We start from the raw sequence: 24,314 nt of genomic DNA, 5'->3' as shown, positions 1-24,314 counted from the left end.
TTTTTAGTTTAGAGGATTTAAAGAGATGGTTCATCCAAAAAATGAAAATTCTGTCAACATTTACTCACCCTCAAGGTGTTCCAAACCTATATGAGTTTCTTTGTACTGCTGAACACAAAAGAAGATATTTTGAAGAATGTTTGTAACTTATCAGAAAAAGCAACCATTGACTAGTACTAGTATTTTTTTCTCTTTCTTCTGTGGAACACAAAAGGAGATGTAAAGCGGAACAAGTCTCAGTCACCATTCACTTTCATTGGAAAAGATGCAATGAAAGTAAAAGGAACAGGGAACAGACTGCCTAACATCTTTTGTGTTAGGCTACACAGAAAGGAAGAAAGTCATGCAGGTTTGGAACCGCTTGAGGGTGAGTAAATTATGACAGAATTTCATTTTTAGGGGAACAATCCCTTTAACCTTTTCTCTGATTGAACATTTTGATGTAAACAGTGTCGCCTACAACAGTTGAAAAATGGAAAACAATTTCAACTCATTTATATCCACAGACAGTTGCAGTGCACCTGTTTTCGGAAGACTTTAAATTGAGGTAATATGACATTACTGTAAAACACTAGTATCAGCGTCTTTCTTCATATAATTATATTAATTTTATTAATATCATCGGTGTGATGTAGCGTAAAAAGTAACATACAGCTCAAAACACACAAGCTTGACAGTAGTAGTCAATGGTGGCTCACTCTGTTTGGTTACGAACATTCTTCAAAATATCTTCTTTTGTATTAAGCAGAACAAAGAAAGATGACAGAATTTTCATTTTTGGGTGAACCATCCCTTTAAATGAATCCATAGACATTAATTAATGTATGAAGTTAAAAAAAAAAGTTAGTATTATAGTCAAAATTAATCTGTATGCTGGGTTAAATCAACTCATTATTCTGGGTTAAATAAACAACCCAATTTACTAAGGTAAACTTAACCCAACATGTGTTGTGTCCTATATTTACCCAGCCCTTGGGTTGAAAACCCAAAGTATAGATGTTAAAATTACTGTATGCCCCTATGAGAAACAATTACTCTCCGAACAGAACTTTTGTAAATAAATTGTACTTACATCGTCAACAGTGCTATTCAGATTATAGCCACAATACACTGCGATTTCCATCGGGTCCATCTCAGTCCAGCCATCAGCAGTGCAAGTCTTTGAGAGGTTACCTGTGTGGGAAACGTAAAGGTCATTAACCTCAAGATACACATGCTGGCTGCATCTGTTTATTACTTTTGTGACTTTAACTGAAACAAAGTGAGCCCTGAGAGTTGAAGAGCCCTGGAGTGAGTCCACACAAAGTTAAAAGGCTTTCTGGAATAAAGGAGAGAAATGCGGGGCCACGTCACCCCTCTCGCTGAGGTGTTGACAGCAGCCCATGAATGCAAAATTCTGCATTCGATCAATACGCAATGAAACCCAACTGAGCCCTGTGATTCAGTGAATGTATTGTTTTGGTCTATGCTCTATACAAATTTAAACAATGAATTATTAAAATACTTGGGAAAGAAAAACAACCTTTTCTAGATCATAACATTTAAATAATGTTGTGGAAGCTACTTTAATGTCACTTTTTTGAGTAGATAAACCACAGACAAAATGCTGTTAGAAGACATGTTATGAACAAAATTAGCATTGAAGGTACTTAAAGGGTTACTTTTTCAGTGATTAGCATTAAGCTTTTTATCAGTAGAAACCCAGGACTACAATTGAATGTAAATTCTGCCATGAAAATAGCGAAATCGCAAATAGCGAATTAAATGGTGCAAGCGCAACTGGCTTTTAAAGGGAATGGGAGATAAGACTCTGATTGGTTTATAGCAAGTTACACCGCAAAACACACCCATGTCACATTAAGAGACTAGGTACAACTCGTTTGGACTATGTGCCTGGCATGCCAACCGTTTTTTTTCCATCGTAAAAAAGGAGAAGGGGGTTTCGGACCTAAGAATGGACATTAGGGCGACTCTTACCCATGATAACCAATGAAAGCAGGCAATCTTCACCAACCGGATGTTGCTGTCCCATTTCACCAGTATGAGTGCCTGTAATCACCACCAGAGGGCACTCCAACACAGACTGTCTTCCTATCATAGACTACATTACCCATAATCCTTTGCCCGGACTCATTAGCACTCACTGTTTACACCTGTGTCTCATCACTTCAGTACCTCATTACCTCTGCCTATATATACCATGTTTACTCTGTCATTTACTGCAAAGTCTGGTTTGTGTAACAACTGCATTTCTATGGTTTCATGTGTCTTTGTCTTGGATTTCTTGGCTTCTCCGTGGATTACCCTTTTGCCTGTCTCCTTTTGTTTGCTTGATTTGACTGATTTCCTGTTATGACCTATTGCCTGTTTTTGGACGACGATTGTGGATTACCCTTTCATTCATTAAAAGCTGTGTTTGGATCTCCTACCTTCCTGTCTAAGATTGGTTCGTTACAGTTGCATGCTTCTATATAGCTGAAACATGGTAGTCACAAACGTGCCATGAAAGTGGAGTATTGAGAAAGATCACCCATATTAATTTTTCTCTTTTGTTTTTCTTCCCATAAAACAAAACGGCAGGAGAACCAGCTGACGACGTTGATCGTCCTCCATTTATTTTTCCTCTCAAGTCAAAAACTTTTGATCTCGACAGGTGTGTGGTTTTGCGGACCAGATGAATCGTCTAATGTGTGCATTCAGATTGTAATGCTAAAAAGGGGGTGAAACTGCCCCTGGTCTCCCACAGTTTTAAAATGGGTTAAGATTTGAAAATAGCCTAGTGTGTCCCAGGCCTTGGTCCTTTGTCATGTATCATTTTTGAGGTTGTAAAATGTTTGAATTATGTCACATGATGAAATTACAGGAGAACTCAGCTAACAGTTAGATATTCAAATTCTTTTTTGTAATCAGAGCCAGGCAGTTACAGTCTTAAACTTAGTGGTATTTTTTTCTAAATACAACAAAAGCATCCTAATTTACACAACCAACTCCAAAAAAAGACAAAAGCCATTTCCACAAACTGAATTAGACTTTCCGACTCTATTTATGGGCCTTTTTGATTTCTGATTTCTTACAACGGTTCCATTTACCCATGCTATATGCAAATTTAACAGAGTACACATTAACAAAATAAATTATGAGCTGCATTTTATTTATCATCAGCTAATTTCAAGATCAAAGAACACAAAAGGAGAAAGAGCGACATCAGATGATCAATTCACTAGAATGAATCAGACTTACTAACGCTACAGTACATACTGCAGATGTTGGGGAAAAAAGCTTGTTACTGTAAAAGCTATAATACTTTGACAACAGCAGAACTACACAACTGAAAAAATGTAGTTTAGACTAATAAACTAGAGTTCAACTTATTATGAGAATTTACCTTGGATTATACCACAATCTATGACTCAATTAAGAGCCTTTTATATAAGAATAAAAGAGGCATTTAAGGACTAAGTGTGGCTATCCCACTACCATGATACATTTTAGAGAGAGAGAGATGTCTTATGGTCCACAGACTTTGAAAAAGATTATGTATACTTCAGGAGGAAGGACACTTTATTCCTCCTCAGTGAATTCATAGCGGATCCTGAGTTACAATGCCACATATTGATCCAAAAACAAGCCAATCAATTTTCCTCAGGCTTGAATTAGAGTCCCTGTGTTTTTTTTTCTTCAATGCGCTTGTTATGTGAACACTGAATAAATGAAAAAAGCTATGTGGTTTCATAACATTGCAAAATGAACATTGAAAGCATACAACAGAGCACGCAAATTGAAACACACTTTAAAAAAACAAAAACAAATTACTTTCCGAAAGGAACAAATGCCAGCAGAAACAGCTTAAATGCATCAACAAAAAAAAGGGACAAAGACCACATGTAAGACACATATAACAATGACGTCCACTGTAGAATTAATACTCACAGGTACAGCACCCAAATGCTGGAAATACTTATTGCTAAATTAAATTCTTTGGGCCAATTAATGGATTTTTACTTTGTTTCCACCAAAAACTTAATTCAAGTGCCAAATCAAATATTGTATTAAAGTTGAAGAAGGTAAAATCAGGGAAATTATAATAAGGTCTATTTGGCCAGCCCGAGCTCATGAAAAACTCATTTTGCTGTATCCATTCTATGAGATTTCACACTCGTACTATTGATGCGCATTATAAGATCATGTTGATTTGGCCATTAAGTGGCAATTTGTTAAGTCCAGATTCGGTCCACTGACTCCCTCTTGGAAACTTTGAGAAAACAACATTAATCTGCCATTATTAAAATATTTTTTTTTATCCCCCTCTTCTGGATTCAGTGTGAAAATTTAAATAATCTCAAGATAACTCTAACAGATAATAATAAAATGATGTTGTATATCTCTTTTAATTAACTAAAGATGACATTGTGACTTGTTTTTGTCATCAGGCTTTTGCTTCTCTAATAACCCGTTGAGAATTGTATTGTTATTTTAATATGCATTGATTTAACTGTTCATTTTTCATTTGAAAGGTGCACCATAAAAAGTCAATAATGGTAAGTACACACAGCTTCAGAGTGTCAGGGCTATGAAAGCAGACTGAACGTGAAGATTTGTGTCAGCAAGTTGATTGGCTAATTGGCTCATTAAAAAGAAAAGAAAAGACAACTTAATTAATTGACGGAAAGCACCAACTTTGAAATAATGAACAGATTAATCAACAGTAATGATCAATTTCAATATTAACTTGTAATTAACATAAATTAAAGTGTTTCTGTTGCTGATAATTAAACATTTAGACAAGAATAAAACAGAAACCTGACAAAATTATGGTTAAGTAAAGGTCGAGCTATTGTAATACAGAATATTATAAACCAAGAGTAATTTGTAGATTGCTGAAAACTGCAGCTCATTTTGAGGTAGTTAGTGATTCCTGCAGATTTGGGAAGTTCAGTGGTATCTCATTAATCCAGTCATAATGTATATATTATATTATTTGATTTATTTAAGTATATTTACTATAATATATATTATATTATTTTACTTTTATATTTTCCGTTTTCATTTTAATTTTAGTTAAAGTTTTAGTAAATACAGTTTTATTTCACTTTTAGTTATTTCAGTACATCAAGTTCAGTAAATTAAAATAAGAAATGTTGTCTTGGCAACATTTCAGTTTGTATATTTTATTTGAGTTAATGTTTATTTTATTTGAATTAACAGTTAACAATTTTAGTTTTATTTAACTATAATAACCCTGTAACACAGTATTTGTTTATCATCTGAAAAAAATTGTATACAAACAAATAATATACTTTTGCATTTAATAAATGATCTTTATTTTAATTTTAAGTATATATATATATATATATATATATATATATATATATATATATATATATATATATATATATATATATATATATATATATATATATATATATATATATATATATATATATATATATGATTACATGTTCTATTGCAAAAGATTGTCTGAGGTGTGAAAAGCTTATCAAATAATCCTGACATAATAATAAAATGTTGAATGATCCCATCTAAACATGCTTGAAATCCAGTTGACTTGCGACTTCTAGGTGATTTATTTTCTGGAATGCTGCACGTAATATATCTTTACAAATTTGTTAGATGCAAAATCACATTCCCATAATCCAACAGCACACCACACAACATCTGAATAATCTGAGACATTTCTGTAATTATTACCCCCCAAAAAATAAAAAGCCAATATTTTAACCTTGATTATAAATCAATGCATTATTAATAAAAGGTACATCGTGCTAACCATGCATGTAGAATTAAGAATATTTTTTACTTGCTATAAACTAATCCGGCTAATACCTGATGCTACACTCCCTGGTTTCTGTGATATGCATATTGTTGAGATTATCAGAAAGACATGGATTAAAATCTGCTAATTTTAATACACTGCAATTAAACAAACATGTTTCCAGAACCTGAAAGCTTGTGTAATATTATTGAAGGGGATGTTTACTCTTGGCTTTTAGTGTAAGCTTTGTTTGTCATGTAAGGTTAACGCCAACCCTCTCATATTTATCAATGTCTGCAAACACCCACACGCAATATATCCATCCGCACACATTATTCCAGTGGACCTCCGGCTTTGTCATAAACCACAGAGATCCCATGAAGCAAATCCAGAATGTCACATTAATCCTTGGTATTGAACTACAGACAGATTTTTATCATTCTGAAAAGCCTAATCTGTCCTTTCCCATTCAGAGAGAGCATTGTACTGCATATGCTTTAAATGAAAAGCCATTACAAATGCGTGGGACTTAGTAAGTGAAAGATTTTGCTCCTGAATAGTTCAGCAGTACATCAGCACCGGTACGGTATGTTCCACGTGCAGGATATTCAAATGTGTTGAGTTTTCAAATCATACGAGTGTATGTTCAGTTCAAAGGCCGGAAACAATACATCACTTAACAGGAAGTTAAGGAAATTAAGTCAGCGGTGTCTTTAAACCACCTATACACAAAATTTGGCTACAATAAATGAAAAGGTTCAATGTTTTTGCCCAAAGTAATTCACTTTAGGTTTGGTTTCCACAATGTTATAACAAGTTGCAACAGTTACAACAAATTGGAAAAACATTCATACTGTAAATGAACCAGATCACATTTATTTTAATATTAATCAATGCACACATACAAATATATGTAGAAGACTAAATGTAGAAGCTTTAAGTATGACAAATGATTTGAATTAAAATGTAAAAAATTCACAAATGCGCACGGATGCAAACACACACACACACACACACACACACACACACACACACACACACACACACACACACACACACACACACACACACACACACACACACACACACACACACACACACACACACACACACACACACACACACACAATATATGCACGCTCTTCATGTGCATCAATGAGCCTTGGCCACCCTGTTGACCTGTTGCCGGTTCACCATTGTTCCTTCCTTGGAGCATTTTGATACTGACCACAGCACACCGGAAACATCCCACAAGAGCTGCAGTTTTAGGAGATGCTCTGATCCACATGTCTAGCCATCACAATTTGGCTCCTGTCAAACTAGCTCTCATCCATGCTTGTCCATTCTTCCTGCTTCTAACACATGAACTCTGAGGACAAAATGTTCACTTGCTGCCTAATATATCCAAACCAACCAACAGGTGGTGTGATGAAGGGATACGTAACCCATGACAACCCCCCCCCCCCCCCCAATAATTTGAAACACCCTTAAATCCCATTTGATCCTCTAATTACTTAAAGGGTTAGTTCACCCAAAAATGAAATTGACGTCATTAATGACTCACCCTAATGTTGTTCCACACCGGTAAGACCTCTGTTTTAGATTTAGTCCGACAGCGTATCTAAGTGTATGCAAACTTTACTGTCCATGGGAATAAAAACATCATCAGAGTAGTCCATATGTGACATCAGTGGGTTAATTAGAATCTCTTGAAGCATCGAAAATACATTTTGGTCCAAAAAAAACAAAAACTATGACTTTATTCAGCATTGTCTTCTCTTCCTTGTTTGTGTTCAATCCTCAAATAAAGATTCAAACGGTTGTGAATCAGTGAATCGAACAATGATTCGGATCGCATGCCAAACTGCCAAACTACTGAAATCATGTGACATTGGCTTGATTGATTGATTCACAACCATTTGAATCTTTATTTGAGGTTTAAAAACAAACAAAGAAAATGCTGAATAAAGTCGTAGTTTTTGTTATTTTTGGACCAAAATGTATTGTTGATGCTTCAAGAGATTCTAATTAACTAACTGATGTCATATTGACTACTTTGATGATGTTTTTATTCCCTTTCTTGACATGGACCATGGACAGTATAGTGTGCATACACTTAAATACGCTGTCGGACTAAATATAAAATATCTTAAACTGTGTTCCGAAGATGAACGGAAGTCTTACGGGCGTGGAACGACATTAGGGTGATTCATTAATGACATCAATTTAATTTTAGTTGAACTAACCCTTTAATTTCTTTAAAGAAAAATACCCAATATATATTAGGTAGCAGATTTTTTGTTTATTTGGGAAACATCTGCTGGATCTAAGTTTATGCACTGCTCAGAAACCACAACAAGGGCTCAGAATCAGAAGGTAACTCCGTCCTTTTTTATTTAATTGAACTCGGTTTCTAAAAAATAAACTCATCCGATGGCAAGAATCACCGGAAGGGTTTCACTATTTGGCAGTGGGGAGTCATATAAGTTAGAGAGAGCATGACTTATCTCCTTTGGAGGAAGATCAATGAATATGATTACATTTGTATTCAGAACTCTTGACCACCTTCACACTCTACTGCATATGAATCAAGCAGCACTGTTAGATGATTGAATAAACTAATGATGTGATATACACAGGCACTAAAACATCCAGGGAATACTATGCCTTTTTAATCAAATATTCATTAATTAAGCACTTCTGAGAGGACTAAATGACATAACAAGAGTTAGACTAAAGCCTTGTTTAATAAAATGTTGAGGTTGAGTGCCTCCATCACCTCCAACAAACTGTCTGTACTTGTTTATTCTTGTGTGAGAAAAAAAAAGGTGATCATGTTAAGTAGGAACAGTTTGATACATTTATAAACTAAACAGGTGCAATAAGCCATTTCTGAGAAACGCTGCTGATATTTGAAATCAAAGCCCCAAACAAACAGGGCCCTCCATAGAAACCAAATCAACCTCTGTGTCTGCTTTCAGTTCTTCCCTAATGTCTAACCTTTTTCAATATTTATGTGGATCCTTGTTCTTACCTGACTCTTCTTCTTCCAATTATATTCCTCTGACCTTTTCCTCTTTGGTTATATCTCAGCTATCTCAGCTGTCTTTCTACAAATCTGATTGGTCTTATCCAGTTAGTTTTTTTTCTCCTTTTTACAAGGCATGGGGGGGGGGGGGGGGGTATTCCAGAAAGCAAGGTTAACTTACCATCACATACCCCGAACTCCCAGTATATTAACCCAAATATGGTGGTTGTCCTGAAAATAAAAATTAAAAATATGTCTCCAATAGAACCTTTTCTAGTGACAGATCGCATCTACATTATTCAGAAGGCCAAATTTAATTTCTGTTCCAAATGTAATTAAATTTGGCCAAACTAAAAAAAATAGATGTGATCAGTAATTGGAGACATTTTTTTTTTTTTTTACAGTGCTGGAGTAAGATCAGCCTATAGAGTATGTTCCGGTTCTTCTTTTGTTTAATGGTGCACATTGACACCTATTTTGTGGTTGTAATATTTTTTCCAACCTTTTTGTTTAATAAGTGATCTTTATTCACTGAGAATAAGGATTATATTGTTTGTTTGATGCTAATTAATTAATGTGAGATGACTCAAAGAAATTATACATATATTTAAATTGACATTAACATTAACATTAATTAACATTAAAACATTACAATTATAATAATGGTTAAGAATGAATATATACAGGGCTTGACATTAACTTTTTTGCTCATCAGCCACTGTGGCTAGTGGTTTTCCAAAATTGTGGCCACTTTTCACTGGCCACAATTTTGCTGTTTGGAAATTACATTGTAATATGTTTAAAGTTGACTTTGGCATGCGTAAATTACTTGATTTTGAGTAATTTTACTTGATTTAAAAGATTTAAAACCCTTTCAAACTTTCAAATGCAGAGTGACCACCCAAATCAAGACTACATTGTATATCAGATATATATATATATATACATTTTTTTTATTTATTTATTTTAATACCCTGAGCAAATTACAAAAACAATAGTAAATAAAAAATAAAATAAAAATTCAGATACTTATACATATTTATTTAATATGTATACATTTATTTAACATCTGTAGTTGTTTGATTAACATTAATGACAGACAGGTATTTAATTGGGCTCCTGAATGCATGGATGCAATATTTGTGACACATATCCAGTTATTACCCTCTGTCACGTACACACACAAAGGAAATGGTGCGAGGACTCAAGTGCAGAAAAGGATATATTTATTATAACAAATAAAACATAAACTCAAAACAAAACCCACGAGGGGGAAAAACACACAATAGAATAATACAATATAAACTTAAACAAACCAACAGAATCACAGGGAGAACGGGAGACGCAGACATTACACAAGGATCCAACACAGACTGACAAACACAAGGAGATTATAAAGGGAACAAACAAGGCAGATAATGAGGGAGAACAGGTGGGGCAAATAAACCAATAATCAGATAACAAGAAGGGCGGGGTTGACAGTAGCACATGCAAGACATGACAGAACCCACATGTGCACACAAGACAGGACAGGCATGTGACATTACCCCCTCCTTAAGGAGCGGCTACCAGACGCTCCACTAGGGACGGGCGGGACAGACCAGGGAGGGACGGGAGGGACAGACCAGGGCGGGGCGGGAGGGACAGACCAGGGCGGGGCGGGAGGGACAGACCAGGGCGGGACGGGAGGGACAGACCAGGGCGGGACGGGAGGGACAGACCAGGGCGGGACGGGAGGGACAGACCAGGGGGGCACGGGAGGGACAGACCAGGGGGGCACGGGAGGGACAGACCAGGGGGGCACGGGAGGGACAGACAAGGAAGGAACAGACAAGGGAGGGGTCAACAAGGGACACATGAGGAAAACAAAAAGTTCAGGCACCCAGGGCGGCGCAGGGAGAGCAGGACGCCTCAGCGGCGCACGGAGAGCAGGATGCCTCAGCGGCGCACGGAGAGCAGGACGCCTCAGCGGCGCACGGAGAGCAGGACGCCTCAGCGGCGCACGGAGAGCAGGACGCCTCAGCGGCGCACGGAGAGCAGGACGCCTCAGCGGCGCACGGAGGGCAGGACGCCTCAGCGGCGCACGGAGGGCAGGACGCCTCAGCGGCGCACGGAGGGCAGGACGCCTCAGCGGCGCACGGAGGGCAGGACGCCTCAGCGGCGCACGGAGGGCAGGACGCCTCAGCGGCGCACGGAGGGCAGGACGCCTCAGCGGCGCACGGAGGGCAGGACGCCTCAGCGGCGCACGGAGGGCAGGACGCCTCAGCGGCGCACGGAGAGCAGGACGCCTCAGCGGCGCACGGAGAGCAGGACGCCTCAGGGGCGCACGGAGAGCAGGACGCCTCAGCGGCGCACGGAGAGCAGGACGCCTCAGCGGCGCACGGAGAGCAGGACGCCTCAGCGGCGCACGGAGAGCAGGACGCCTCAGCGGCGCACGGAGAGCAGGACGCCTCAGCGGCGCACGGAGAGCAGGACGCCTGGGAGGCGCGGTGAGAGCTGGACGCCTGGGAGGCGCGGTGAGAGCTGGACGCCTGGGAGGCGCGGTGAGAGCTGGACGCCTGGGAGGCGCGGTGAGAGCTGGACGCCTGGGAGGCGCGGTGAGAGCTGGACGCCTGGGAGGCGCGGTGAGAGCAGGACGCCTGGGAGGCGCGGTGAGAGCAGGACGCCTGGGAGGCATCTCCGGCCCAGCGGCGTCCACCGGAATGCGATCCACCAGCACAGGGACCACCGGAACACTATCCACCGGAACAGAGACCACCGGCATCGGGACCACCGGAACACGATCCACCGGCACAGGGACCACCGGAACACGATCCACCGGCACAGGGACCACCGGAATACGATCCACCGGTATATGGACCACCGGAACACGATCCACCGGTATAGGGACCACCGGAACACGATCCACCGGTATAGGGACCACCGGCATCGGGACCACCGGAATACGATCCACCGGTACTGGGACCACAGGCACAGGGACCACTGGAATACTATCCACCGGCACAGGGACCACCGGAACACGATCCACCGGCACAGGGACCACCGGAACACGATCCACCGGCACAGGGACCACCGGAATACGATCCACCGGTATATGGACCACCGGAACACGATCCACCGGTATAGGGACCACCGGAACACGATCCACCGGTATAGGGACCACCGGAACACGATCCACCGGTATAGGGACCACCGGCATCGGGACCACCGGAATACGATCCACCGGTACTGGGACCACAGGCACAGGGACCACTGGAATACTATCCACCGGCACTGAGACCACCGGTACAGGGATACTCTCCCTGGCAGCTCGTTCCTGCTCTCGAGCGAGACCCTCCACCATTGACTCAAAAGTCCCCCCATCATACATGCTCCTAAAAAGCCAGTCCATGGGCCCATCGAGCGCATAAAAGAAAAGATCCTTAAGAGGGCCCTCATTCAGCCTCAATCCCTCTGCTGCTTCAAGAAACTCGATCGCAAAACTCCTCAGATCGGTCCCATGTTGGCGGAGGGATGCTAAGGTCTGGAACCTCAGGATGCGCTCATAGTGGGAGCACGAGACAGTAGGAGCAGGTAGATGGGGCGAAATCCTCTTCCGCTGAGTCCTCGACATTGGTTGGATCCTTCTGTCACGTACACACACAAAGGAAATGGTGCGAGGACTCAAGTGCAGAAAAGGATATATTTATTATAACAAATAAAACATAAACTCAAAACAAAACCCACGAGGGGGAAAAACACACAATAGAATAATACAATATAAACTTAAACAAACCAACAGAATCACAGGGAGAACGGGAGACGCAGACATTACACAAGGATCCAACACAGACTGACAAACACAAGGAGATTATAAAGGGAACAAACAAGGCAGATAATGAGGGAGAACAGGTGGGGCAAATAAACCAATAATCAGATAACAAGAAGGGCGGGGTTGACAGTAGCACATGCAAGACATGACAGAACCCACATGTGCACACAAGACAGGACAGGCATGTGACACCCACCCGTTTATGTACACTTAAGCCATAACTGACTGTGTTCATGCGATGGACATTTTTACATCAGTGTGCGCGACTGCGCGTGAATTTGACTATTCAGGAGCAAGGAGAACTGATCACGTGTGTGACAGAGAGCGCACGAGAGAGAGAGAGCGCTTTTGTTGTGTGTCATTCAGCGCGATTCCGCCAATCTCGCCTTCACTAAGTATAAAGAATTGTAGCCAATTTTGTGATACGACGGTCTTGGCATTTCGTTTAGCTGTAAATTATATTCAACCCGCCAAAGTGGCTAGTGGGAGTGGCTGCCGTACCCGCCACAGCTGAAATCTACCCGCATTTGGTGGGTTGGCGGGTGTTAATGTCAAGCCCTGGATATATAATATTGTATATTATTATATAACTCTAAATGTATAACTGTATTAATTACATAACACGCATCTGAATACCTCTTAAGCAAACTAACTCTGAAACATGAGCAGGTTATGATCAGAGAGTGAGTTACTATGGCTACTTATAGCCTGAAAGTTACCTCTGTTTTTTTAAACCGAAAGTTGAGGTTATTCTCAGTGTTGATTTAAATTTTCAACAGCATTTCTCAGAAATCCCTTACTATACCTTTAAAGAAAATGGCTGCACATTACAATATAATTTACAATGCAAAATACTGTAACAAATGTATTGCTCCTTGTTAGTTAACACATTAACTAATGTTAACAAATGAGACCTATTGTGTACTTTTTATGGATTTTATTGGATTTGGGAAACAGCTAAAAGAATAATATCTATAAATCAAAGGCAAAAATATAAAATATAAAGTAACCTTCAAAAGTCTCTGAAACGAAAAAATCTGTCACTTTGTTGGTAACAGCAATTTATGTTTGAGTCATCAGCATTGGCTCTTCTCAAGACTTTCAATAACTCATTTCTCCAATGTTCCTTTAGCCTAGAAATGTCACTGGCATGAAAACTCGAACACAGCAGTGGTTTTCAACCTCTCAGCTAAATGAAGGGGCTGCATCTTCTATCCAGACTGCAGCTAGCTTGAAAACACAATGGCTGTGTTCACACTGTCGGTCCAAATCCAATTATTTGTGTATCCGATTGGAATCTGATCTAAAACTATTGACTGTCCACACTATGTATATTCACAACTGTTTAGATCTGATTTTTTGTCCATGCCGCTCTTTCATTTACCAGAAATATCTGAATTGGTTTATATTGCAATGGCATTGCGTTACACCACAAACAACAACAGCAACCACAACATGGAAGGGTTTGCAATACAGATGTTGTCTTAGTTATAACATGGCATTTCATGAGAATGTTTTTTTGTTTTTTTTTGTTTTTGCCATTCATCAAATAAAGATACTAGGACAACTGACTTTAGCACTTTTGGGATGTAAGAGCAGTGGCTGAAACAAAGGTAGGTGATCCATCGAGTACATTCTTATGTTTAGAAACCTTAAAACTGATGTAAACTATACACCCATTCAGTTCATACTTGTAGAGAAAAAAATATTCTCAGAGACAGCTATTTGCATCTTACACAAATTCAGCTGTTAATGTACAAATGAATGCATGCAAGTTCAAACATGTTGTTTGGACTCTATTTGTGTAGAATATTGTCAAATGTATTCTGCTGGTGGTTTAGACAGTGAAAAATGCATTGATAAAACTTTAAAGACATTGTATTAACTGTGTGCTTTAGATTATGCACATGAGTTCCACGGGGGAAAGAAGGATGGGCTACATTGTCCCCCCTCTGATGTCAGCAGCCAAATTACAATCTCCTCATCGGAAAAGGATAAATGTACCCTTTCAACATAAAGGTCCTGAGCCTCCGGGTTGTAACAGAGAAGGCAGCAAGAGATACAATGTGCTGTATGAATGCTGGGAAATTACTTTACAGCTTATAACCGTACAAACGGCACTTGTTGAAAGTGTCCGTTTTCTAGGCTACCCTCGTCAGTTAAGTTCTGTTAGGCTGTGTTTAGTTATCTTGTTTCTGTCTGCTATTTAAATTCCTCTTGTTCACAGTCTTTGTCTAGTCGCTGTTATGTTGGAGAGTGCTTCTGTCTGTCTGTTCCTGAGGGTCATTTATTACATTTCCAGTTTGTATTTTGATCTACGGACTCTTCAACCTGTACCTGGTTCACCAACTGTTACAAATGTCAGAAATGTAGTGTAATTATACGGTATTAATATTGTAACATTACTTTATAGCCATTATAGTACATTATGTAATAATTTTATTTTACAATACATTAAAAATGGTGAAGTGAAAACAGCCTAATTCGGGTCATTTTGGCAACAAAGCTTAAGGTCAAAAAGGTAACCCCCAAAATAGGCTGGAAATTAAAATCACAAATTAAATTACTACAGTAAAAATGCAGGCAACAGTAATAGGTTAATAAAAAGGTGAACATTTATTTATAAGTAAGAACACCCAAAATGAACAAAAATATAGTAAACATGAGAAAAAGTGCAGAAAAGATTACAAACCCAAACTCTGTTGTAGCATATACAGTAAAAAAAAAAAAAGTTTAATAATCAGTAATGTTTAAGAATAAATTTGACCAGATATTTGTTTTAATTTTTCTCTCTCTCGCCAGTGAACACCACAGCAAGGCTAAATGCCACCAATACACAAAAAAGCCTTAAAGACTTATGATCACTGAAATCGGGAATAATTTATGTATTACAGTGAACCGACAGGATTCTACCCTCTCTGTTTAATGCATTTATAATCACTCACTTTTAAGCACTCTCAAGCGCTATTCCAGCTTGTTCAGTTCCAGTTTGCGAGAAAACACTCTGACCGAAACCTCTAGTTTTAAAAGAACAAAGTTCCCTCTCCGCTTTGATTAGTTTTCTTCTATTTGCCACATATATTCCTGACATGAACACAGATAGGAATCTCGTACTGAAATTCCTGTGAAACACCCGTTCAGTGCCATTCTGCTATTGCTTAAAAAATGCACCAACCTACAATGCACTGGGTATCACAGTACAAAACCGTAATACATAAATACAGTAGATTAGTGTTGAAAATTGGAAATAAATTAACAGCAGTTGCTTATCGTGAAAAGTATTACCCCGAATACATTGTTTCCTACAGCACGATTCTGTTAATGGATATTTTTGAATAATTTGGCAGTTTTTCATAACAATTTTTTACAGTGTACATTCAGGTTCTGAGTCTCCAGCCTGCAAAGGCAAGACAGAAAGAGATTTCATGCTCTGATTCGTCAGCTTGCGAGGCAGCAACAGATACGACCATGTTCTGAGCCTCCAATCTGTGAGGAAAAAGACAGTAAAGACAGAGTCCTTGTCCAGCGAGATGGTAGCGATTACAAAACATCCCGAGTCTCCATGCCAGATAGACAAAAGCGGATTGACCAAGTCTCTGTCCCAGAGAGGCAAAAGACATACAGATACATTTACAACAAGGTTAAGCTCAGGAGAGCAAACCTTCACTTTAAGGTGCCTGTGTATGCGTGTTCCAGATTTTAGGACCCCTTTAAGTGCTCCAGGAGATCAGCATTCCACAGAGATTCGTGTTCAAGGTTATTTCAAATCGCAGATTCTTACTTACATACTCACAGGTCATTCCTAAAGTGTTCAGTATGGAAAATAACTGCCTGAAACTCAAAGCTCCTCAATGGAGATGTACTCTACTTTTCAGCCCTCTTTCATCATTGTAGAAGCACTTTTACATCCTCCAACACAGAGGCTGCAATTCCACTTTATGGAATCAACATCGGTTTCCTTGTAGGCTGATTATACAGACATTTTTGTGAACCTAAACATACCTACAGCATTGCAGATTTCAATGAAGTAGTCAAAGAGTATTCAACAGTTCATAGAACAATTTACAGTGGGATTTAAAAATCTTAGACTACTGGTGTAAAATATATATTTAGTCTTTACTAATTATCCTACCAATTATAATCATAATAATTTGAGTGTTTTGTGTTTTTTTTATATCCTACAGCTTTTTTCTTATTTTCAAACTTTTTTGACCTCAGACAAATGTAACACAAAAAACATGGTATAAAAATAAATAAGTATATATTTATATAACTTTGCACCAAGACCTCCTTTGTATAACAGCAATATGTATGATAAAATAACCAAAATGCACTGCAAAAAAATGGTGTTATGCGAGAATGTTGAATTTGGTATTCTGCCAGACTTTTAATTAGTTTCATTAATAGTTTCTGGTGAGACGTGGCTGAGACAGAATTGTCAGATAAACAAGTGCGACCTAATGGCAGTACATAATCAATGGGTCTGATTAGCTTCCTGATGAATTGCCCATTCTATCCACTCAAAGCAGTGGTTCTGCATCTAAAATAACCTCCAGTTTTAATACAGCATTTACTAAATGCAGATATTAGATTCCATTGTTTATAAATAGTTTATAAATGTCTAAAATAACTAAATTATTTTCATCTTTCTATGAATTCTGCAAACATCCTATTAATTATTAGCCTAGAAATCTAGACACACCCTAGCGGGAGCAAATTTAATCTGCCCGCGAGTGTCGTCTAGCAAATCTCAATACCCTTCAGAGCTGTAATCGCCCAACTCTTTGCGGGCCAATCACATCGTGTATAGAGTCGGTGGGGGGGGCCATAATGACGACGGCCGAGTTGTGTTTGCGTGCTTCTAGTAAACACAGAAACTGGCGAACGGCGGCGGTCTTTCGAATCAGCTTTGACCGCGACTCTGGATGACTTGGAGTTAAGCTTTTCTCTGAGAAAAGAACAAAGACCGGCACTGAAGTCATTCTTAAAAAGGGAAGATGTGTTCGGAGTTTTGCCGACCGGATACAAAGAAAGTTTAATCTATCAGCTCCGTTTCACCTTTGTTGCTCTGGTTGGTTGTAGCGCTATCCTATCACGAGTTTGAAAGACAGCCGTTTATCCCGCCCCTCGGATTGAGCCCTGTCAATGGTGAGTTTCCAGACCAAACATCTTGATGTGGGTCTGGCTTGTCAGGCTAATTAATTATGTTAACCACACTAAAATCCTGTTTGACAATTGAGTGCTCATTTTAGAGTTACCATTTTCCCAAGCTCACCAGTTTGCCTTAAAAGTCTGATATCAAACAAAATACTCCACTGAGCATGTGGGATTGTCAGATTAGATCATGAACAACTTCAGATACTGAAGTGCCTCTAAACTTTTCATTTTACAGCAATGTGACAGCCCATGACAGTGACTGACAAGATGATAAAAGACATTTAACACTTTTCTTCAGGAGTTACAATGCCTTGAAGTTCATCAAAGATTTTTGGTGGTGATTTCCACTTACCCTCATGATGATCAGAGAAGTGTCTGAAGTAATTTGGACACGGAATAACCACATGTTCCCCAACTTTGGCTGATGGCCAGCAAGCAATAATATCCCACATTCCTTTGCAGCCTGTCAAATGAATAAAGTACAATACTTAGCGTTAATGCAATATAACCCTGTTGTACAAAAGCAAAAAACACAATTGTGATTCAAGTATATTTTATCTATGTTAGTTCTGGTCCTTCCCCCAGAAGTGCTGATATTTAATGAGAATCATAATGGCGACTGTTTATCACAGCATTTCTTCTAGAAAGCGGCAAGGGCGGAGGACAAAAATCCACTATACTTCTCTAAATACTACTAATGTTGTGTCACGGAATGTAGTTTTAAGAATTTTGTCAGTTGCGAGAATGTAGTTGTTTAAAACTCAAATCTGGAGTTTACTTAAAAAGATAGCACCTTTGAAAATCTGCTTCAATGTTTTTAGGATTGTGAGGTCTGGCGCTGTCTCTGATGTCTCTGTAGTGGTTAAACATGAGATATAATGTGTAAAAACTATTTTACATAACCATTCCTTTCCTGGTAAAAATTAACTTGACTTTCAAAATTAAACTCATTTGCAACAGCTGAATGTAACATTTTTGACATGCAGAACATATCCGTCTTTAAGTAATTGATTTAAGCCACAAAACAAATGTCATACCGTAAAATAACAAACTATGCAAAAAAATTATAATTTACAGCACGTTAACCTAAAAATGTACCGAAATTACCCAAAAGTCAAACATAGTTCACCCCTTATGCACGTTATCATCTCCATCAAAAGCCTGACTGGCTGTCAATTGGATTATATTCAAATATATTAATTGGAATAACTAAAAACTGCCACTTCACTGAATACTTGCAGGCTGAGAAATACATATTAGCTTACAATCCAACTGTTTTCAAATCAACATCATTTGAATATCCTGACATCAATGTCTGTCAAAAAAAAAAAAAAATACATGGTAGTATTTACGAAAAGCGAGTGCAGAAATTTCCTGGAAAACCTATGCTTCTGGAGGTTTTGACTAAGTCATAGCTTTCCGAGAACAGGGGGAAAAAATGGCAGCCTGAGCAGCTTTAATATGCTGTCTGAGATGATAACGTGCATAATACATAATGTGAATATTAATTTGTTCTTCACTTGCTTAAACTGAATTGAAATGGTCAGGGAACAGAGATAAATACCACATGCTAAAGGAAACAAACGGCAATCCAACTGAAAAACTTTGCTGGGAACGTGGGTCAACATGTCTTAGTTTCTGACCAAAAAAAGAGGAAGTTGTGTTATATTTTGACAGACTTTTTTCCCCCTGATTTTTATATTTAAAATTTTCTATGCTTGACTGACCTTTTTTCATAATTTTGGAAACAGGTGAGTGATCTTGTTAAATGAGAGACTCATATAGTTGCTTGCTTGCGTGCGTGTGTGTGATCTGTGTACACATTTGTCACTCGTTCATTGTACTATTGGTTTCATTAATTAAGTCTTGTGTGTAATCATTGCCTAAATTTAACTATGGGATTTATTTAAAAGTATCATGAGGACTCTTAAACTCACACTTTCCTCATCCCTCAGTTGGACACCTGTAAGCACAAAAAACTGAGATATGGTATCAGATTATTGCTTTACCCGTAAAATTTTGAATATTTATGATGCATCTCATGCCCCGAAATGCATCCCTCTGATTCATGAGGCGAGGTGAGTTGGCTTGTGACTGTAAATGTGGAAAACTGACAGCTAGTTTATCTTATTCGTCCTCTCCAAGCTACAGCGGAATGTTCTAGAGCCAAGTGGCCTGTTTAAAAATCAACCTCATTCAGACACTAGGTATATGGATGTGAGGGTGGGTCAGCAAACAGAATGTAGACGTGTAAATTCAACTCTCACAGTATTTCAGTTTAAATACACAAAACAATACAAGTTAGCTCTACAGATTTAGTTTAATTACAAATTATGTTGTTGAATAGAACTATATGGGATCATACATTCATTGTTTAGAACAAGTAATTGGAAAGCTCATAAAAGAAATGTGATTGCATATTGATGTTCATTAAACAGCAGTTCAGCAGTATGTACGAAGGCATTTTCACCTAATATATGAGAGAAGTGAATAGTTTTTGAAAAGTGCAGTGTTTGGGTGGTTTCGGAGGTGACTGAGGAGGTATGCAAACAAAATGCTGAGTTTTGCCATTCATTCATTCATTCATTCATTCATTCATTCATTCATTCGCTAAATTACATTAAAACTGAGCATGTATTTCTAACAGGCAAAATGCCATAAAAGGTTAAATACATGACATCCAATCCAATGATCTTTTCATCAAGACTGCATCCACACTAGCAGTGTGCATATGATACATTATATTGCCAAAAAGATTTGGGAGACTTGCCTTTACATGCACATTAATTTTGATATCCCATTCTTAATCCGTAGGGTTTCATATGGAGTTGGCTCATCCTTTGCAGCTATGATAGCTTCGAGTCTTTTGGGAAGGCTTTACACAAGGTATTTTTATGGAATTTTTGTCCCTTCTTCTAGAGGCGCATTTGTGAGGTCAGGCACTGATGTTGGGCGAGAAGGCCTGGTTCGCAGTCTCAGCTCTAATTCATCCCAAAGGTATTCTATTGGGTTGAGGTCAGGACTCTGTTCAGGCCAGTCAAGTTCCTTCACACCGAACTCACTCATCCATGTCTTCATGGACCTTGATTTGTGCATTGGTGCACAGTCATATTGGAACAGGAAGGGCCATCCCCAAATTGTTCCCACAAAGTTGCATGAAATTGTCCCAAATATATTGGTATGCTGAAGCATTAAGAGTTCCTTTTACTGGAAGTAAAGGGTCAAACCCAACCCCTGGAAAAAAACACACACCATAATCACCTCTCCACCAAACTTTACACTTGGTACAATGCAGTCAGGCAAATACCGTTCTCCTGGCAACCGCCAAACCTAGAGTAATCCACCGGATTACCAGACAGGGACGCGTGATTCGTCACATGATTCGTCAGTCCAGTGGAGGTGTGCTTTATACCACTGCATCAGTCGCTTTGCATTGCACTTGGTGATGTAAGGCTTGGATGCAGCTTCTCGGCCATAGAAACCTATTCCATGAAGCTCTCTACACTCTGTTATTGAGCTAATCTGAAGACCACACAAAGTTTGGAGGTCAGTAGCTATTGACTCTGCAGAACGTTGGATGTGATTTTACGTGGCCTACCACTTAATGGCTGAGTTGTTGTTGTTCCCAATTGCTTCACTTTGTTATAATACCACAAACAGTTTACCGTAGAATATATAGTAATGAGAAAATTTTGTGAATGGCAACCTGTAATAGTATCACGCTTGATTTCACTAAGCTCCTGAGAGCAACCCATTCTTTCACAAATGTTTGTAGAAGTGTCTGCATGACTAAGTGCTTGATTTTATACACCTGTGGACATGGAAGTGATTGGAACACCTGAATTCAATGATTTGGAGAGGTGTCGCAATACTTTTGGCAATATATGCTCCATTCACACTCTCAGAATTATCGTACATACCAATTTCCTAGGTAGAAATTGCACATGAACGCCCTTCCATTTCAAAATTGTATTGGGGTGAGCTCGATATTACGACTTCAGAAGTGGGAATTATCAAATGTTCTGTCTCTTAATGTCTCTTAAAAGACAACTGCAAATACCACTACAGCTCATCTACCAGTGAGTAACAGTTATCAATAGATGGGTTGTGCTTATGGCATCTTTTTTTCCACCAAACATAAACAAATAAACTAATTCAGTTGTAGATCTTGCAGCAGTGTACAGCATGTCTCTTTGCTTTGCAAATAACTGGTTACTTATTGACACCTATACGTTTTCAAGAGCACACAATGTGCAAATGATGAGACTTCTAATGCAAATCAGTTTTTTTGGTTTATTTTGGGCATTAGGCAGAATCCATATCTAACCGCAATAACTAGCAAAAAGCAACAGCAGAGCTTTAAAGATGTTCATGGATTGTTTAAAAAATCCCTCTAGAATAGATTCATTGAATACCAAGCTGCTCATCATTAAACCTTAAGAACCCAACCTATCAATTAGCTGGTAATGCTGAAATGCTCCTTATCTAAGAAAAGAAAAAAAATCAAAATCTACAGATTTTTTTTTCTTCTGTCGCTCAACTTAAGCTAGCAACGTCAAGGTGCTAGCAATGCCAACTCTTAAGTCTATCTTAGAACAATGCACAATACACACTACAGGGTTTCACTTCAAACAGTTACATGAAATGCTTGTGGGCACAGCAGATCCTTTCATTCATTCCACTTTCTATCCATGATGGGGGTCGGACTTTTCTTCCACTTCAAAAAAAAAATTGTCTTTCATGCCTGATTGCCAGTTCATCTCGTCAACCTGAAAAATGAGTCAGCGAAGGATAACCCACTTCATACCTCAAAGGAGCTTCCATATAATTGTGATATCTATGTGTGAAGCACTGGTCCCTGGACCTTCGCTGAAAATCCAAAATAATCAGCTAGGCTTATTTTTTATTTTTTTCAGAAGAGAGTCTTATCAACATGAGTAGAATGCATCTCATCGATGAGTATGCTAATCAACCTTCACACAGAAAAAAAGGGTGTCAAAATTGTACCTTTAGGGGTACAACAGCTTGTCACTGCAGTACCCTTAAAAGGACAACTTTGTACCATTTTTACTTTGATTTGACTTACCACAAAAAGGTTCATAGTAGTACCTTAAAGCTACACTGTGTAACTTTTTTAGTTTATTCTTAGCTAAAAACACTTAGTTCTTTCAAAAATATATGTGCTCATTAATGTATATTTACTTCTTTCGAGTAATAAAGTATTCTCGTAAGTTTATAATATGCCTTTGAAAATACGTACGGGTGAGGGGTTCGAATGCCGGTCGCCATGTTGCGCCTCCATCTTGAAAGTACATTAGCCAAAGACGGACATACCCGTAAATTCAAGCTTCGCCTTTCACGTTTTAACACTCGATGGCACCGTGTCGAATGTGAAGAGGGGGATTGCCATGTTAATCTTGGACTAAATCGGCCACCGTAGGAGTTAAAACGAAATCAGAATTGAGAGGAACAGAAACTATAACTGGAGGGTCATATACCTTTACACCACTAGATGGGGGAAAATATCACACAGTGTAGCTTTAAGGTGCGCATTTGTATTTAACGGTACTAGAATGCACCTTTTAGGAGTAAAAAAGGTACAAAGATTGTCATTTTAGGGGTACTGCCCCAGCGATAAGCTGTTGTACCCCTAAAGGGACAATTTTGACACTCTTTTTTCACCCTTCTGTGAATTTGACAACACTTAATTCTTTGATTTTTCAAATTGTACTTCTACTGGATGCATTTTGCATTGTTGTTGTTTTTTATAAATGTATTTATTTTTCATAATGAATGTTTACATAATAGATACAAACATTTAACATAATACAAGTTCACACAATAAATGACAATAAGAAAGAGTCCTCCCGTACCTTTAACTTTCCCTTCCCTCATGGGTCAGAATGAAAATTTACCTTTTTTTTTGTTCACAAAGCTTATATAATTGAATTAGTATAATTTCTTACTATTTTGTGATGACATTTTTTGGAGATATTTAGTTAATCAATATTTTTTATATAAATTAAATTATTTTAATTTTAAATTATATAACACATTCTTCACATTCTTTCACTTATATGCAAAATAACTCTCCATTACATACACTAAACTTCACTGTAAATAGGTAAAAATCTAATCACTTCATATCTGTGTGCAGTCTGTGTAACCCCTACTGTTCGGACCGGGACTCAAACCTGGGTCTACCGGCATGAGAATCAGACGCTCTAACAAGGAGGCTAAAGGCCACAACCTCTAGTGTCAGTCGCTAGAGCTTCTCTTGAGATCAGAGGAGTGAGGTTTACTCACACAGCAACTACTAGCTGGCCTCTGTTACATCTGCAGTCCCATTTCTTTTCAGGAACTCCTAGGTGTGTTTGTGTGTGTGTGTGTGTGTGTGTGTGTGTGTGTGTGTGTGTGTGTGTGTGTGTGTGTGTGTGTGTGTGTGTGTGTGTGTGTGTGTGTGTGTGTGTGTGTGTGTGTGTGTGTGTGTGTGTGTGTGAGAGAGAGAGTGTTCCATAGTCTCATGTGACCAAATTGCTTTTTTT

At 38.7% G+C, this 24,314-nt stretch overlaps 1 protein-coding gene across 1 annotated transcript in view; it reads right to left on the bottom strand.

The window, feature by feature from the left end:
- Positions 1–24,314, bottom strand: part of vipr1b (vasoactive intestinal peptide receptor 1b) — a 78,691-nt gene that overhangs the window by 30,694 nt on the left and 23,683 nt on the right. The window contains 2 exon segments of the mRNA XM_067435427.1: positions 1,073–1,173; positions 18,122–18,232. Coding sequence (XP_067291528.1) covers positions 1,073–1,173; positions 18,122–18,232 — 212 coding nt within the window.

The sequence above is a fragment of the Pseudorasbora parva genome, chromosome 24 (assembly GCF_024679245.1).
Source record: "Pseudorasbora parva isolate DD20220531a chromosome 24, ASM2467924v1, whole genome shotgun sequence".
In the NCBI taxonomy this organism is placed as follows: domain Eukaryota; kingdom Metazoa; phylum Chordata; class Actinopteri; order Cypriniformes; family Gobionidae; genus Pseudorasbora; species Pseudorasbora parva.
The sequence above is the reverse complement of the archived record's forward strand: the minus strand, read 5'-3'. Positions and strand labels throughout refer to the sequence as shown.